Source organism: Sphaeramia orbicularis, chromosome 5, assembly GCF_902148855.1.
Source record: "Sphaeramia orbicularis chromosome 5, fSphaOr1.1, whole genome shotgun sequence".
NCBI classification, from domain to species: Eukaryota; Metazoa; Chordata; class Actinopteri; order Kurtiformes; family Apogonidae; genus Sphaeramia; species Sphaeramia orbicularis.
Window position 1 is genome coordinate 17873983 of NC_043961.1, and position 15805 is coordinate 17889787.

General features: G+C 38.8%; 1 protein-coding gene across 1 annotated transcript in view; it reads left to right on the plus strand.

The window, feature by feature from the left end:
- The first annotated feature begins 471 nt into the window (after window positions 1-471).
- Window positions 472-15805, plus strand: part of cadpsa (Ca2+-dependent activator protein for secretion a) — a 215487-nt gene continuing 200153 nt past the window's right edge. The window contains exon 1 of the mRNA XM_030133642.1: window positions 472-1042. Coding sequence (XP_029989502.1) covers window positions 635-1042 — 408 coding nt within the window. The 5' untranslated portion in view covers window positions 472-634. The remainder of the gene's footprint in view (window positions 1043-15805) is intronic.

Below are 15805 nucleotides of genomic sequence, written 5' to 3' on the forward strand. Positions count from 1 at the left end.
GGGTCCTAACCGGTCCTGACCAGACATCAGAATTCATCAGGTGGTTCAACCTTTGTCCAAACTGATCCCAGAGCTGCCGCGGGTCAAATTCAGCACCGCGGACAGCTCCTCCTCCCCCTCCTCTTCTTTCTCCTCCTCTTCCTCATCCTCTTCTTCCTCCTCTTCTTTCTACTCCTCTTCCTCCTCCTCTTCCTTCTACTCCTCTTCCTCATCCTTTTCTTCCTCCTGCTCCTCCTCTTCCTTCTACTCCTCTTCCTCATCCTTTTCTTCCTCCTGCTCCTCCTCCTCCTTCTACTCCTCTTCCTCATCCTCTTCCTCCTTCTGCTCCTCCTCCTGCAGGTGGCTCCTCCTCCTCTTCCTCCTCCTGTGCACCGTGGATGGACCCCTCCCCCTCCCCCTGCTCCCCCACCCCCCCACCCCCTGGATAAATCCCAGTGTGATGCTGCTCCTGGCGGAGTTCAAAGCCTCGGACGCCGGAGACTCGACTCCTTTATTCCAACTCGATATCAGTTTTTTTCTGCTTTTGAGGAGAAACAGTGTGTGGATCTCCTCAGTCCGGTTTCCGGCTCCCCTCCGGTTCTCCTCCTGAAGCGTCTTTCTCCTACTTTTGCAGTTCTCCTTCCTCTTCTCCAACATGTTGGATCCGTCTTCCAGTGAGGAGGAAGGTGAGGAGATGCTGGAGGTGGAGCGCAAAGAGGCGGCGGCTCCGCGGAGCCTCGGCGGCGGCGGCGGAGCGCGGCTGTCCCCGGGCCGCGCGGCCGACGCTCACGGCGGCGGCGGCGGAGGCGGCGGCGGAGGGCTCCAGCCGCGGGGCCGAGGGAGCGGCTCCGGCGGCGCCGGTGGCGGCGGCGGCGGCGGAGGACGCCCCTCCAGCCACAGCCCGTCGGTGGGGAGCGACAAGGAGAAGGAGGACCTGGAGAAGATGCAGCGGGAGGAGGAGGAGAGGAAGAAGAGGCTCCAGCTCTACGTGTTCGTCATGCGCTGCATCGCGTATCCGTTCAACGCCAAACAGCCCACGGACATGGCCCGGAGACAGCAGAAGGTAAGAACCGGCGAACCGGGACCGAACCAGGACGGAACCGGTGCAGGTCTGGGCCCGGACCCGGGTTTGAGCGGGTTTTAACCGGGTTTAACCAGGGTTAACGCGTCCAACAGGTTTGGAAACATGGCACCAACTGTTGCTTCATGTCGACATGATGCAGGGGATGAAACCGGACCGTGGACCAGGTCTGGGCCACATCACCGGGTCTGGACCACATCAGGGTCCAGCGGGGGTTGACATGAGGCAGAACCATCATTAACAGGATAAATGTCCACATGATGTCTGTGGAACATGGGCGTAGGTTTCATCTGCTGGGGGGGCGGGCAGTGGTGGTGATGTGTGTTTGTGTGGTGGTGGTGGTGGTGGTGGTGGTGGGGGACTTCCTCTCCTGCATCTGGTTTATACAGATTCATCCTCAACAGGTTGGATACTTACGAACCATCAGTATCTGCAGAAGTTTGAGGGAAATAACAAATTACAAATAGATTTAACCCTTTCATGCATAGTGGTCACTACAGTGGACAGTTATTCTACAGCTGTTCTCTTGTATATTCATGGATTTTGTTGTTTTAGTTCCATATCAACCAACACAGTGGATACTCATGTAGCATCCCATACACTGAAATTCATACTATTACTGTAACTTTCCTGTTCTTGATGAACCTGATCTGCACTAACATATTTGAGTGTAAATCAATTAGACTGTAATGAAGAGTTTCTTTTAAAACAAAAAGGTTTTTTGGTTTTTTTTTTTTGCATATTATCTGAGTAATAGCTAGTATTATAGTATGTTAAAATGTGAGAAAACACATTAGCAGCAGATTAGCAGCATTTAAATTTTTTTTTTTTTTTTATAGTTTTCACACAGTATGACAGTAAATACATGTTTCTTTGCTTCAAAAGTTAAACAAATGGTGTTCAGCCTAGTGGACATTTTTGTAACTCCATGATAAATAGGTTCATAAAAACATTTCAATCACTTTTTTTTCATGCCTAAAGAGGAATAAAAACACTCAAGAAAAACAATCTTGATTAAGGCTCTCATAATTCATGCATGAAAGGGTTAAAGTAAAGACTGAAGACAAACCTGGACATGAGGAGTTGGATATTCAGTTCCATGTTTCCAGGTTCACGTTTTCACTGATTCAGGTTGGTTAATTAGATTTGAATAAGGTGTTCAGTTCAACAGGTGTCCAGGTTCAGACTCTAAAACCCTTCTAGTCCTATGGTTAAACCTTATGTTAGAAACTGAAACCTCATCCTTTTATTGTGATGGAACTTTACACCATCAGAGACATGAAATCAGTTGGTTCTGGTTCACACCAATCACTTTAACACATAAGAAGAAGAAGAAGAAGTCATTTTTGTTCTGTTGTATAAATAGAATAGAGTGCCGTTTATTGTCATTATACTGAATGTACAACGCGATTGGAGAGCTTCTCCTTTTTCAGTGCAAACAGTTTATATATGTAATATAAGGTGCAAAAAAATGTCCAAGATAAAGTCTACAAGACAGGGCAGTTAGCATAAACATGGTCTATGTCAATCTGTCGGTATAAACTGTTAACTAAAAAATAGAAAAACATGACTGACAACAAAAATGAACAAAATATTTGAACAGAAATGACCAAAGCGTAAAAGTTAGCAACAAAATAATAAACAAAGTGAACAAGGTACTTAATAAGTTGATTAAAAAGAACAAAAATATACAAAATATTGAATATAATGTACATTAATTCACTAAAAGTAAGCAAAATCAATAAAATAATAAAAGCAATCAAAAATGACAATGACCAAAAATCAACCAAATTTTGCCAAAATAATGAAGAAAAAATTGACAAAATTATTAATAAAATAATCAAAAAGAACCAAAAATTGCTATATTCAATGAAATGAACAAAAACTAAAATATGAATGAATAAAATCATGAATGAAATAACAAAAAAGAACAAAAAAATACTGACTAAAAAGGAACATAAATTTCAGCAAATCAACAGAAATGAACAGTCGAGACTTACGAAAGGCAACAAAACCAGAACCACGTATTCCTTTTCATGTGATTATCAATGATTGAAAACATCATTGACCCTTTAACACTTTGTTGATATTGTTCATTTAACACTTGTCACATGTAGAATCTTCATCATTCCATCTGTTTTCTGTTTTATCTCCTGTTCATAGACAAACCTCCGGTTGCCCCCCCCCCCCGCCCCTCCAAACCCCCAAACCCCTAAACCCCTCTTCCAGCTCAGCTCTTATTACCTCGGTCTGTGTCCAGATCCTCCTCTGCTTGTTTGTTTTCTGATCATTATCTGATTATTGGTGGATGTGGAGGGATTGGCTCAGAGGGGGGGGGGTCCTAGTGGTGGGTTCAGGTACTGCAACAACAGAAAGATGAGACGCTGAGATTTAAAAAAAAAAAAAAAAAAAAGTTTAGCACACCGTTAGGAATATGAGCTCTGGTTACTAAAATCTGTTGTATTCGACTGTGTTTTGTGTCATTTTCCCATAATTCACCAAATTGTATTTAACTTTCCGGTATTCAGGGGAGCATATTACGCACTTCAAGTTAGAAAAGGTCATATTATTTTAAACAAAAATCAGCATATTGGAAACAATGGACAATACAATGGTCATAGCATCTTTTCCCAGGGTGAAATGAAGCCCTGAAGTACTCTTAAAGTGTGTTGGATGAACCAGTGGAGTTGCTGCTTTTATGTCTTAGGTTCAGAATATGGTGATAAAACGGTTCAACCCAACAAAAAAATAATGACGTTTAATAGACTCTGACTGAAGGACAGATGGACTGAACCCCTTTTAGTTTTTTCTTTTTAATACAAATCCCATGAATCACGACAGTAGAAGGCAGGAAGTAGTGGGTGGAGCTGTTTTCATCACCAACGTCCAGATATTTACATATTTGCTGATTTTATTATTTTTTTATGTGCGTTATTATCTGTATTAATGCATTTCATTAGATGTTTTAGTGCTGAGTATGACTTTAACCCTCCTTTATCCAGGTGAGCATATTAGGCACCCTTTGCACTTCATGTTATAAAAGGTCATATTATTTTTCACAATTTGTTTTAGGTCAGAATTCAAAAGCTGGTCATTTTTGTCTGATTTTTAAAATTTTGACCCATCCACTACAATCATCACATTATAAACAATGTTAAATTCCTACATTAACACCCTTCTACCAAGTGAGTACAAAATGCAAACTGACACATTTAGCATTTAACATTTAACCTAACCCAAAAAAGAATAATATATATTAACAAATCATTAACACATGCCAGGATGAAAAAAGAAAAAAAAAACTATACCAAAATACCAGAAAAACTAATATCAGAGAGCTAATGTCTGAGAGGAAACTAGAGTCCTACCCCCTCCTCTGGACTCTGTCTAATCACAGGCGCTCCCAGACAAGAAGGGGTTAAATATATGATTGACAGCTGTAATGACCAATCACATACTGTTTAACAGCATCAGATTCATGTATATTTATTTATTTTTTCTGGTTTGGACAGTGATTTCAGATCCTGCAGCTTTAAGGGGGTCATATTTTGCTAAACCCACTTTTTTTAGTCTTTGGTTCATTTATTTGTGTATTTAGTTCAAAAAGTTTGAATTTGAACCCTCCAGGTGCTGCAAAGCTATCTTTATATTCATTCTGGCAAAAATTGAGTGGATTTCTACAACCCATTTCAATTCCTGCTTTATTTGTTGCGTCTGTAACTAGTTACGTCACGACATTTGCACATATAAGGTCAAGACTTCCGACGAACTTTTCTCATAGTGCAACATAATTGTTTATCAGCAGCGGTGGTTGTAGTCCATACTGAAAATATGTCCAAACTTCAAGCCCATTACCTAAAATATTCAGTTGTCGGTTCAATGGGACCAAGCACCACAGCCAACAATCTGGAGGGGGCGGGGCCTGAAGTGGCTCATTTGCATTTAAAAGGCCAGCGCTCAAAACGACCTTTCTGGTGTCATTACTCAAAAATAGGGTTGAGGATGGACTTGTGGGGTTAAATTAATGATGAATTGAGACCCAAGCATAGCATTTACAGTTTATGTAGCCCACAGGGAAATGTTTGAAAATGCATAATTCCATTTAAAAAAGCAAAATATCACTCCATTAAAGACAAAGTATGAAACCTTTTTGTAAAATAATTCTCGTATCAGTCATTACATTTTATTCTCAGCCTATATTTTCTAGTTTTTCCTTGTTATTTTTGTCTTGTTTTGCTGCGTTAAACATGTTTTATGATATTATCATTGTGTCATTGTGTGATTCAGAGCATAATTGCTGCCAAACACATTTTATTTCTCTATTTCTTTTTTCTTGCTAAACTACTCGCTCTCCTCATTCATTGTATTCCTCGTTTGACCATTGCTGCTCTCTCCCTCATTCGCTGAGCAGAGCGGAGGCGGAGTCTAAACCGTCCTATATAGTTTACAATATATAGAAACAGAAGTTGAAGTAAGTTAGATTTAAAGTTGTAAAATACTAATTATAATGTGTTTTAAAATGTATGTAACAAGCTTAAATATTTAATATAAAACCAACTTCAGAATTAAAGTACATTGTTAAATAGTTGCTCAAAACAACGTTAGATTTCTTAAATAATTTACAAAAATTAATTAAGATTTTAATCACTTATTTGAATCTTATTTATTTCAGTTTGAGTCAAACTTCATTATTCAGTAGATTTAGACAAATAGTGTAATGAGCTCATAATAGTAAATTAATTCAATACATTTTTAATCACGTAAGTATAAAAGTATCATCAGTGCATTTCTGACATAATTTTTTTTTCTTTACATAAACAAAAGCAGTATGTAATTTATTTATGGTTTTTCTTTTTTAACATTTAGCTTGGTTTACTAAAGAAAATGCCACTGGTTTTAGTGATTTATTCATTTTAGTAAGTTTTGCAAATAAATTAAAAACCTTTTATCATTTTTGTCATGTTCACCAGCAGGTGATGTTTTTTTAAGAATCAGACCAGTGAATTCTCCTGCATCTCCTGCACAATTATCCCATAATGCAAAGCAGCCAGGGCGACAGTAGTATTAAAGCCGGTAGAGGTGAGGTGGGCCGGTTACCATGGTGACCGCCTCCAGCCGGTGAGGATGCTTCCAGGAAGTGACTTGGATTCAGTGTCTGTGAAGAAACTGAACCTTCTTCTGTTTATTTACTCAAACGTGTGATGAACGTTAGCGTGGATTGACTCGATCCTGTTTGACATGTGCGGTTGCTATGGTTACTGTCGTTTTCCACGTCTGTCACAAGGTCAGAGGAAAGTGCAGCATTTACCTGTAACGGTTCACAGATACACAGAAGCATTAATACATCAACTCTACATTTAGACAATGGGTAAATGAATCCTCTGAGACACAGTTAAAGTACGTGACTCTGTTTTTTTTTTTAGGTTTTCTGTCACTTGAAGTTCAGGTTTTTTCTGAGAAGTCTGGATTCTAGAACAATAATTCCAATAAATCTCCTCTTATTTTAGTATACTCCTCTCAATAAAAACTAAATTCTACCTTAAACCTGAAGTAAAATCCCTTTTCAGTGTTTCATAGACACATTTTATATTCCCTAATTTATATTAAACGGAACTTTAATCAAGCTCTGTAAAACATATGCACGAGTTACTGAGTTCATTTCATATAAGTGAATATTAAATATAATGTATTTTTTATGAAATTAGCTAAATTTTCTTAATGCAGCCTCAATATTTAATAAAAACCAAATGAAGTAAAAAATTAGCAAATATTTCCCAAACATAATTACATTTACTGATTACACATTTCATTTAATTTTTAGATCTAAATTAATGGAATAATGTTAAGCATCATTTTGTCACCATTTTTCAGTTGTTGCCAGTAGTTCAGAAGAATTAATACCGCTCCAGCAGAAACATTTTAATCATCGTGGTCTCATTAAACTTGTTAATATTAACTTAAAGCAACAAAATCAGTTGCTGTCAGTGAAGTAAAATAAATCAGTTTTTGCACCTTTTCATTATTAAACCTTAGTTGGTATTAGTAATGTTTTATCTAAATGAATGAAATATGTTTAATCCAAGTCAGTCTGTTGCATTTATTTATTTATTTATTTAATGACTACATTTTAATTTCTGTGACTTCGGACAGTTTATATTCTGCAGCATTAAATCACTTGCTGCTGTTTATTTCACTTTAGAAAACCTTCGTTATCCCAGACTCCTGAGTTAAATAATCAGTGTTTTCTATTGTGAAATAAACACATTATTTGATCTTCTGGCATCCTGGTGAGCATATTATGCACACTTTGCACTTAATGTTATTGAAGGTCATATTGTTTTTCACAATTTGTTTTAGGTCAGAATTGAAAAGTTGTTAACTTTTGTATGATTTTTAAAATTATGACCCATCCACTAAAATCAGTACATTGTAAACAATGTTAAATTCCTAGACTAACACCCTTCTACCAAATGAGTACAAAATGCACACTGACACATTTAGCATTTAACATTTGACCTAGCACAAAAAATAATTATATATATTAACCAAAGTTACTTTGAATCATTGACATATGACAAGATGAAAACATAATTTTAAAAAAATCACATTTTTATGTAGTTCATTGAAAAAAAAGTTTTTAATGTTTTTTTTTTTCATCAAAAAATGGTTTGTTTACATTACAAACATGTCATTTAAAGGGTTATAATTTAACAGTAATTGAGTATTTGGTATTTTTGTTTATGGATCAAGTTCATGAAAAACAAAAAAAAAGAGTAAAAAGAAAAAGTTAAAAACAAACTTTAATTTTTCTTAACACTACACACAGTGTAATGTTTTGTTATCACACTGTGCAGATTATGTGCTTTAGGTTTAGAAGGACCTTTATGGGAGGAAACCAGAGGGTTAATATGTAGAAATAAGGTTGAGCCAAAGGTGGCGCTGTGGTTCCAGTCAGACTCAGTTCAATGTTACTTGTTTACGTGCCATGTGATTCAGTGGGTGGAGATGTCACTTCACCGAAGGCCTTGTTGTTTCAGTGTCAGCATGTTTCGCTGTTTTCCACGACATTGTCCTTTGGAGAATCGACTCCAGGGACGATGATGAAACAAGCTCGGCGGTGGTGGCGGGGGCGAGGGGCTTTCCCTCCTGTACTGAACTGTTGAACTAAACCTGAGGATGTTTTACACTGAACTGTAGAATGAAGTATGATCACCACTGATAATCATACAGATAATTTAGTGGAATCACTGAGTCCGATCCCCTAACAGACAGGGTCAAAGGTGACACAAGTTCTGCTGCTTCAGTTTTTTAGCGTTTGTGTCTTTTTGAAGTACAGTGAGGAGCCTCAAAATATATTAAACTAAATTAACAAAATTCAAATGTCATTTACAACTGAAACACACACTGTTTTCACATAGAAACTAAGGCTGCAACAACAGGTCATTAGTGACATCATCGTGTGTATCCAATCCCATAATAAACCACGTTTGACTATAGTCAGTTGAAGGAGCTCAGAGTGAGACATCTGACTTTTTTCAAATCTTTGATGCACTGACTGCACATGTGCATAAATGATCGGTAACAGAAGGGGCAGTGGTAGATAACACTGAAACAAAGCTATGAGAAACAAATGGTCCAAAGTTTGGAAACATTTCATATGTGAAACAACCATAAAAACTCTTACGTGTCAGATCAACTAAACTGAGTGTGTTGTAACAGGGCCGTCATAACTTCATAATGGGCCCCTGGGCAGAGCAGTAAACTGGGACCCCTACCACAACCACTCACAGGAATTATTACTGGATTGAAGTCAGCGGTCTTCAGGATGTCATTTTCCATGAACATAAGTCAAAGACAGTTCAAACCATGCTGCCCATTGGGCTATGAAACTAATTTTGAAAATTTATTTTTTTATTTACTTTGTACAAGTTTTAATCTTGAAAAAGAATGTTCTTCTGTCCAGTGGGTCGCCATCATGCACATGAACACATTTCAACATTTGGGAACACAGATTTCGCATTGTCAGGTGTTATTTTTTTGTACAAATTTTAGTACAAAACAAAAAAATCAGTAAAAAATACAAAATAAAAAAATAAATAAATTGAAAAATGTGAGTACAAAATCTGTAAAAAAAAAAAAAAAAAAAGATTGAGAAATTCTAGTTTAAAATAGAACAAATCTATATAAAAATAATGGAAAATTTGAATATAAAATAAAATTAAAAAAAAAAAATTAAAAAGAATTGAAAAAGAAGAAAAGAACATAAATGAGCAATTAGTGAAGCAACTATAGGCCTTTGTTGGTGGAGCAAGAGTCCTCAATATATATCATAGTCGCAACACTTCCATAGACTCCCGTTGTCAAAGAAATATGCACCTTCTTCTGGGTCATGGAGGAGCCGATAGTTCCAAACAGTGAATGTAACTCCGATGGAGCACATTCATTTCTATTGCAGCTGATCTAGCAACTCCAGAGGTAAGATAATAAGATATCGTCATCTTTCAAATTATCGAGTGTATTTCCTGTATTATCGGACATTCATGTTGTAAATTCAGTTGTCTTTGGTAAGGGTTAGGGTTAAATGTATATCTTAAACAACTGTTATGTTAGATTTTCATCTGTAGCTCTATAGTACACTAGCTGACTTGTCCAGCTGTTGAGATTTAATCATTATAACCACAAATTATGGAGTTTTTACGATAAGGTAACACTAGTACAAATTTTGTTATCAGTGGGTTTTATTTTAGTTGTTTTGCCAAACCTGGTGGTGTTGGGTTCAGTTTGTCAGCTGAGGTAACGTGCTAATTAGGAGGAGAGTTGCTGTAGAGCTGAGCTCTGCCAATAAAAGTTCATTAAAGTTATTATTCATGAGTTAAAGGAAGCAAAACTTCTATCACTTGGTGTTTGTAAGATCTGACTCATCCTATAAGAATTCTGTTGAGTTTGCTAATGTTGAGTTTTTCTAATGACTTTAGCGTCTGTGCTAACGCTAACATGCTATGTTAGCTGCTATGCTCTCCCCGGTTAACATCGTATTGTGTGTGTTATCAGAGCAGAGTTTGGCAGACACACAGTGTTCACAGCGAACCACTGTTTTTTGCTTGTACCTCAGCCCTATAATAGTAAAACTTAAAAATGATAAATTGTCTCTCTCCTTATGAGTACAGTACAATTGCAGAATGAATGAACTTGTAAAGTTAGCACCACACATGTAAGCAGCCTACCCAAGCTGACATGAACCTTTCCCCCCAAAATGTAAGTTTTCAAAGTAATAAATGCACTCCTTTCAGTGTTCAACCCCACTACTCAAAAGTATAACACACACAGCAATACATACAGTAGTGACACAATGGTTGTACGTGGTTTATTTGGAGATTTACCATGCTCACTGCTGTTTCTCCCATTAAATAACATGGGAGCGCTTGGTTTGTTTGGACCTATTCAGGCTTACATGAACCATGTGATCACCGGAGCGGCGACATCAAAGCATGTCATAACTCTCTTTAGAGGGCTCTGGGTGGAGCCAGTGAGGCGGTGTATGGGGGCGGAGCCAGTGAGTTGGTGTGTGCTACTGAGGTGCAAGCAGGAAAAGCAGGTTGTCCATCAGCCTGTCCATCTGGTGCTGGACCCATCGATTGGACCCGTTGGTCTCGGTCCAGAGCCAGTCAGCAGCAGGATTCACCCAACGATCTGTGTGAGCATGCAAGATTGTAACCATGGCAACATACTGCATGCGCATTGGCACATTGGAGCGGGAGTTTAATTGGAAGCGAGTTAAGAGTTGAAACAGATCCTGTTCAGCCTGTGGAGGTTTGGAGACGCCAAGGTCGACGGGGAATCACAGTTTCAGTTTCAGTAACGACATCTGAGTTTCCCATCATCAGGCCTCGGAGCCCCCCCCCACTGTGTTCACCTTTATCACAATTTATCATTTTTCTCCCACACTGAATTCATTCAGGTGACACAGGAGGAAGGAAAGCTGAGTCAGACTAGAGGTAAAAACAGAGTCATTCATCACTAAAAGCACAGATTCGAACACCTGCTCATCCTGTTACATCCTGTGATTGTCTTAGTTTTGTGTGAATGATGGAGGCTGTAGATGTTAAATGAAAGTTTTCTAAATGTTTGGGTGCAGATTCAGCAGCAGAGGTATTCACTGAAAGATGGATGATGAGATGACAGATACAGCAGGAACATTTTCCAGTAGATTTCTTTGACAGAACCAGGGAATAATCACAGGAGAACAGAGAAGGCACCACATGAAACACATACTCTGATGGTTTTACAAGGTCTTGTATCAGACTCAGCTACATTTATGTGTCTCCATCATAATTTTTGGCATCTCTCTTCTGAGATGGTCTTGTTTTGGCTTGTCAGGTCATCATGAACCTTCTGGTAGAGATGGATCCATTAATCTGTGATGGTGGTCGATGGGTAAAGTTCAGCTTCTCAGGTGGAAAATAACAGCTGAAACATAAAAAAAGTATATTTAGTTACAGGTATGTGTGGATTCATCATTTGGAGGTTGACTTTACATGAGCTTGAGGTTTATTCATTAGATAGAAGTGTTGACCCTGAGGTCACTCTAAGTCAGGAAGTTCCTACTCATAGACCTCAACCATCTGCAGACCAATTCGTTGGTAACTTTACTGAGTTTGATGAGACCGGGTTTGAATCCTGGCAGGAGCGGTAACAACTGTTCTGCCTTCGTGATCTACCAGTCGATTGCGATCGACATATTGGACTCCCCCAGTCTAAATGCATTGTCCATATCATCAGTGGAAAAGACATTTGTCATGGACATGCCTGACTTTGACAATAGAGTCGTAGAAAAATGTACACGTTTGAAGGATGGACGGGCAAAATTTACATATAAAAAAATAAATGACCGAAAACATACTGTTTATTTTAATTTAAATTTCAATTCATGTTTTAAAATAGTGGTGTATGTGCTTTGGTGTATCCTAGTGGTGATATGTGGTTATAGTGCAGCTGAAATCTGACTTGCATACTGTGCCACCAGAGAATAATTTCACCAGTAGCCAATGTTTTTTACCCTGGTAAAAAATTTTCCCTCGACCCCAAACTTCTCTTGAAAATTTTCTCATGTTGGGGGGATTGGACTTTTCAGATTCCCTGGAATTCTTGGGGGCGGGGCCACATGCATAGAGGGTATGCATGTGACATCACCGCTGGCAGAAGTCACCGCGGTTCCGCCCACTGAGTGGAAGAAAGAGGGAGTAGAGTAGCAGCGTTGGCTTCAGTACAGTCTAAACTTAAGAACAATATTTCATTAAAAAAAAATGGAGAAGAGCTGTTGTGCGATTGATTGTATGAACAGGTTTGAAAAGCAGTCAGAGCTATCGTTTTACAGGCACCGAAAGACAAAGAAAAGACAAGTAGATGGGTCCACAAATCCAGGAAACCAAACCTACATCTGTGGATCCTGTTTGGTGTCAGGTAACATTCATTTATGCTGTATTTTTGGGTCAAATCAGACCTTAAATTACGCATTGTTTTGGCTAACATTACTTCTTAGCGAAGCTCTTGGTTTCATGATCAGATCTTTCATGGTTTTTGCCTTCATTTTGTGATTATGAACCCTGTGCTCCTACATCATTAGTAAACTAACTGAAACTGAGGCTAACCCAGTTTTTCAAATACAGGGGAACTGCAGAATAAAACTACAACAGCGTATTAGGGCCACATGAGAAAATAAAAACACTTGTCACTATGAGAATAAAGTCATAAAATATCCATATAAAACCTGTAATTTTATGAGAATAAAGTCGAATACAAAAAGAATCACAATGTTATGAGAATAAAGTCGTAGTTATAAAAAAAAAAAAACCTCATAATTTAAAAAAATGTCATTTGTTTATGAGATTAAAGTTGTCATATTCTGACAATAAAGCCATAATGACAAGAATAATGTCATAATTTAAAAACAGGTGGGAAAAATATCCTAATTTACTGAAATACAGTCGTACCCTGCTGGTCCACAGCAGTAGTATCTTTGTTGTATAAAGTATCTGATACTGATTCTACATAAATCTCCTCAGTACCAGTAGATAATGCATATATTCACTGGGGTCAGTACACAGTCTACTGTAAATGGACTTTGGATCAGCTGGTTCTGAGCCCTAGTTTTGGACCCTGGTTGTGAGTGATGATGAAACCATGTATATTTGTTTCAGGTAAAAATAGTGATGATCCCCTACACCCTGGATGTCAGGATGTGCGATTTCTGTCCACGTGTCAATGTTCATGGACGCCTTGTTCTTTGGTAGCTCGTACAGATCCATGTCCAGTCCAATTGTCCTTAATTTAATTTAATTTCATATTCCACATTTTCCCGGTCTCGCTGTGTTTACTGCTATACTCCGTCATGTTGAGCAGGTTGGTTTTTGCCACTCAGTCTGATTTAAAGGGGCGTGGCCTGGGGGGGAGTGACGTATGTGCATACCCTCTATAACGTAATAACTTCATACATTATTGCCAAAATGTTACTGGCTTTATTACATTTTAATCAGATCCTAAAACATGTCAGACTGAAGTAAAGCCAACAGCACCATTATAATATTCTGTTTTGTAGTTTAGTTTTATTCTTTTTATGGTGGTGACATTCATGGTCAGATGTTGTGATGATGCTCAGCTCATCAAACAGAAGAGTTAGAATGTTGTGATGTCATTTCTGTCCAGTGTAGAAGGAGTGTTGCTTGAGTTCCTCCTTTTCTTCTGGGTTGTACAGACTTTTCTAATGGTTTCTTCAGTGTTGTTTTGCTTCAGTCCTTCAGGTTACACTGAACCACTCTGATTTCATTCTAATAAAAGATTCATTTTCTCAGGTCTGTCCTATTGATTGCTCCTAAACCACAGGCTGGACAACACCGGGTGAAGTGACTAAATTTAACTTCCAGTCCAGAGCAGATCATTGCACCTCATTTCTTTCACTTCCGTCTAATTTCATCCATCAGTGGCTGAAGCGTTTCCTCCGATGGCTGGAGGAAACGATCACTGTCAATCAATCAGCAGCCGGAAGGATGACCAGGGGAGGGATGACTGGGGGGAGGGATTACCGAGAGAAGGATGACTAGGGGGGAATGACAGGGGGGAGGGATGACCACGGGGGGGATGACCAGGGGGAGGATGGCCACGGGAGGGATGACCAGGGGAGTTGGGGGAACTTTGCAGAAAAGAAACTACAGGTGTAATGAATAAGTGACAGTGAAGGAAGTGGAACGGTACAGGAACAGATAAACTAACAACTGTAGACTGTACATGATCAGTGATAGAGGTTTCTGTTCTGTTATGAGGCAGTAGTTTGTGATATGGCCATGTTGGCTTTTTGGAGCCAGAAGTGACCATATTTGGACAAAAGGGGAGGAACTACAGCCTGATGGGTCAGAGGGGAGCTAATGCTAAATGCTAACTTATGGACTTGGTAATACAGTAAATAGAGCTGCACAATATATCATTTGAGCATCGTCATCGCAATGTACATGTGCGCAATAGTTACATCACAGGTCCTGCAATGTAGGAGGCAAATGAACTCAACATGTTCTCATCTAATTTCAACCTGGGTACTTGACACACACTGCGCATAAAGACCCACCAATCACAATAGTTCTTAATCAGTTTGTCGAAGCAGACCATGCCTCTGCACATGGAGCAAGTCGCTGGTAACAACATTGAAAAATAAGCAATGAACAAGAGAAAATCACCGAAAATGAAGACTTGGTGCCAAAAACAAAAGCAACATCAGTTATCTGGAATGGACTCTATGCACAGCCCCACTACTTCCTGAATTTCAGGTGGGTCCTTTATTTCCTGTCTTTCATTATTGGACACACTGATTAATCTAGGTGTGCCTAATTAATTAGTAGTCACAATAAGAAGTAGCAGGCACATTTGGATTAATCAGTGTGTCCAATAATGAAAGACAGGAAATAAAGGACCCACCTGAAGTTCAGGAAGTAGTGACGCTGTGCATAGAGTCCATTGTTTCAGCTACAAGAGGGATGATATTGAAACACGTGTTCTGTGTTGATAGTGCCTTGCACCTGTTGACACAAGAGGTAACACAACTAATTTGTTTGACCATTTACGTCAGCACCACACAGCTATTATATCCTCCTAAGTATTTTTTCATACTGCAATATATATCGCAAGGTAAATAAAATTGCAATGTCAGTTTTTTCCAATATCGTGCAGCCCTAACAGTAAACATCATTTTGCATTTTGTTTCTGGAACCTGTGGACTATTTCGGAGGTGTTTGTTGGGGAGAATGTGTTTTAGGAAATAAACCGAAACTCAGGTACAGATGCATCCATCAAACTCTGAGCAGATACCAACACTTCTACTGGACCTGACGTCTGATTGATGGAAGAAAAAATTACAGATGGACTGTTTAGATCACTGTTTAGAGTATGCAAATAAAACAGATGAGACCAGAATGAGTCCTGGAAAACATTACTGACTTCGTATTTTTAGAGGGAAGTTCAATGCAAGTCAATGCCAGGACCTTTTGAAGCCCCCAGTGGCCATATGGGGTATTACAAGTCAATGCCAGGACCTTTTGAAGCCCCCAGTGGCCATATGGGGTATTACAGCTTTAACATACTTAGGCATTGGTTTAATTTTTAAGCAAACCCCCTTTGCCTGTTGATCATACAGGATCAATTTGATGTGATTGACTGTTACTTTATAACTCTATCTATAAATCTAAAAGAAATCACATTTGG